This window comes from Salmo trutta, unplaced genomic scaffold, assembly GCF_901001165.1.
Source record: "Salmo trutta unplaced genomic scaffold, fSalTru1.1, whole genome shotgun sequence".
In the NCBI taxonomy this organism is placed as follows: domain Eukaryota; kingdom Metazoa; phylum Chordata; class Actinopteri; order Salmoniformes; family Salmonidae; genus Salmo; species Salmo trutta.
In genome coordinates this window covers 16494-19400 of record NW_021822343.1, presented here as the reverse complement: position 1 = coordinate 19400, position 2907 = coordinate 16494, and the positions used below count along the sequence as shown (strand labels likewise).

Sequence of the window (2907 nt, the reverse complement as noted above, 5' to 3'; positions counted from 1 at the left end):
GATCATGTGACACTTAGACTGCACACAAGTGGACTTTATTTAACTAATTATGTGACTTCTGAAGGTAATTGGTTGCACCAGATCTTATTTAGGGGCTTCATAGCAAAGGGGGGGAATACATATGCACGCACCACTTTTCCATTTAAAAAAAAAAAAATTTGAAACAAGTAATTTTTTTCATTTCACTTACACATTTCACTTACACTTACATGAAATCCAAATCAAATTAAAGGTTGTAATGCAACAAAATAGGAAAAACGCTAAGGGGGATGAATACTTTTGCAAGGAACTGTATATCGAGAAAATAAACTTGTAAAACTATGTGCTATGTGATATTTGCACAATATGAGACAAATGGATTATGTTCATATTTATTTATGTATTGATACTTTATTACATGTAACTGTTTAAAACCCAATCGGGATGCTTTTCCTATTGGAGTTCTGTTGTTTGGGGTGGATATATAGCGGTTTGCCACAAAACAAGATTATTTGTCTCTCTAAAATAAAATGACCTTGCAATATATTTTAAACTAAGTCAGGTCTGTCTTTTCACTAGCCCATGTCATGGTAAGACAGAAAAAGAATAGCTCTATCTTGTTCATAATGTATTTTTATTTCATGTCAATTTACCAATATTTCTGAAAATGAATATATCGCATTTTTTAATTAAACTCTTCGAACTTTACTGAGGCATGTTCGGATTAATTCAGCCCTGTGTCTAAACAGCCTTTGTATTTTACACATTCTCCACCTCCAAATTCTCAATTTCTTCTACCTCCCCTGGCAGAGTGTGTGAGGGAGTGAGTGAGTGAGTGAGTGAGTGAGTGTGTTTCCAGAGTGGAGTGTTAGGCCTTTTGCATTATTGATGTCCACACTATTAACACATTAGAGAGGCAGTAGATCTTCCAGAGGCCTGCCGGTATGGAGACAAACACACACACAAACACACACACACACAAACACACAGATCTGCATGTAGACGTCAGATCACACAATACTTTATCAGGAGATGGAGAGTCCCATAACTGATACAGTGAAACAACATAATAGTGGTACCTAAATTTACATATTGTCCCTTTTGCACTTTGATGGAAAATGACTAATCAGTAAACCGTCCCAGTTATCAGGTTAGGATGAAGGTCAAGCAAATGCAACATTTAGGAACATTATTTATTTATTTAAGGTGACACAATCAGGAGCACTGATGCTTGGGTCTCCACATGACACCTTTTCACTGTCCTCTACGTCAAGGTTTCCCAAACTCTGTCCTAAACCAGTCCGATTACTGGATCTTCTTGGTGAAGGAGTCCCAGAGAGCAGCTAGTTGGGCCTTCAGGTCCTGGGCCAATGGGTCCAGCTTCTTCAGCTCCTCTCCATAGGGGGCCAGGTTCTGCTGGAGATCCTGAGTTCTCTGGGTCAGCTGTGTCTGGAAGCTCTGGGTCAGGGGAATCATGCTCTTTTGGAACTCTTCCAGGTTCTGGTCCATTTTCTGCTTCAGCTCCTCAGTGTAGGGGCCCAGCTGGGCCTGCAGCTGCTGCACACTCTTCTCCAGGCTTCCCTTCAGCTCCTCACTCTTCTGGAGTAGAGTGGTCTTCAGGGCGTCAGAGTCCAGGGCCTCAGCGTAGGCGGTCATGTCCCTTTTCAGCTCCTCCACCTGCCTCTGGATGTCTGCGTTCCACTCATCAGAGTAGGGCTGCAGCTTGGCTGTCATGGTGCTCAGGTCCTTCTCCAGACGAGCCTTAAGCTGCTCGGCCTCCTGGGAAAACTTTGCCAGCAGGTCCTGAGTCAGAGGAGTCACTTGACCACGCATGGCCACGGTGTACTGGTTCACAGCATCAGCACTCTCAGAGACCATGGTGCTATGGAGACAGAGAGAGAAAGGTCAATACAGAGGCAGAGTTATTGAGGTTAACCAACAGGTAGTTAGTTACTCAACAGTTGTTATGAAACACCATTATATCGTGTTATTTTCTACATATTGAGACTTACTTGACTTCCTGTGCCACCTCTGACTGTCGGATCTTCTGTAGGGTGTCCTCAGCGGTGAGTGTTGCCTTGGCGACGTAGTCCCAGAATGCATCTTTCACCATGTCCAGCTGTTGCTGAGACTGGTCCTGCCACAGGCCATTGGCATTGCACCCTGTACGAGAGGCCGGGGATTATTTAATTTTCACTCTAAACTGGAGGGTATTTCAGATGATACATTTACTCCTTTCATTGATATTACACTACTGTTACATTTAGTATTGTCAATTTCCTTCCTGTCAAAAATACAAACACTATAGCCAAGTGTTGATGAATGAAAACCTGAAAACGTATTAAAACGTATTCTCCACTCACCAGTGAAAACAGTAAGAGCAAGCAGCACTAAGACATTCATGACTGGGCTGTATGCTGTTAATTGGAGAAGAAAATACGATTGGTGAATGAAATATTAAAGTCAGTTTCTCATCCCAGATATTATTGTAGCCTATGTGATTACAAAATGCCTAGAGGCAGCTAGTGTCTTACCTGCTTGAGAGAGCTTGTGTCCTTGTTTCTGGTAGTACTGTGTACTGCAGGTATCAGGGCTGTGTGTATATATAGGGGACTGGCAATTGTAGTGAAGAACAAAGTCCAGGACTGAGTGTCCTGCTGTATGTCCTCTTGTCACATCGACTGCCACATCACATCCTCAGTACTCTGGGGACACGTTATGGGGACCCAGATGACCTGCTGACACCATCCATTTTAGGGTCATCATAACAACATTAGACATTACGGAACAGTTTCCCAGACACATATTAAGCCTAGTCCTGCCCTAAAAGGGCTTTAAATAGAGAATGCTTTGAGAATGTGTTTTACTCCAGGACTAAGCTAAATCTGTGTCTGGGAAAATGTCTCTGTAATTCTACAGTGTTACTTC

The 2907-nt window shown here is 42.6% G+C and overlaps 1 protein-coding gene across 1 annotated transcript; it reads right to left on the bottom strand.

Annotated features, from left to right (window-relative positions):
• Window positions 1–972: 972 nt before the first annotated feature.
• On the bottom strand, window positions 973–2581 carry LOC115181900 (apolipoprotein A-I). Its single transcript, XM_029743590.1, has 4 exons — window positions 2514–2581; window positions 2343–2396; window positions 1992–2142; window positions 973–1861 (listed from the first exon to the last, which is right to left on the bottom strand). Exons 2-4 carry the CDS (start codon window positions 2380–2382, stop codon window positions 1285–1287), a joined length of 768 nt encoding a protein of 255 aa, XP_029599450.1. The 5' UTR covers window positions 2383–2396; window positions 2514–2581; the 3' UTR covers window positions 973–1284.
• Between the last annotated feature and the right edge of the window lie 326 nt (window positions 2582–2907).

What these genes read in the sequence shown, in the direction of transcription:
- LOC115181900 (XM_029743590.1), bottom strand. Translation starts at nt 2,382, where the DNA reads ATGAATGTCTTAGTGCTGCTTGCTCTTACTGTTTTCACTG. An exon ending in TGCTCTTACTGTTTTCACTG is followed by an intron (nt 2,143 to 2,342) that starts GTGAGTGGAGAA and finishes CCTCTCGTACAG; the next exon opens with GGTGCAATGCCAATGGCCTG. An exon ending in GAGGTGGCACAGGAAGTCAA is followed by an intron (nt 1,862 to 1,991) that starts GTAAGTCTCAAT and finishes CTGTCTCCATAG; the next exon opens with CACCATGGTCTCTGAGAGTG.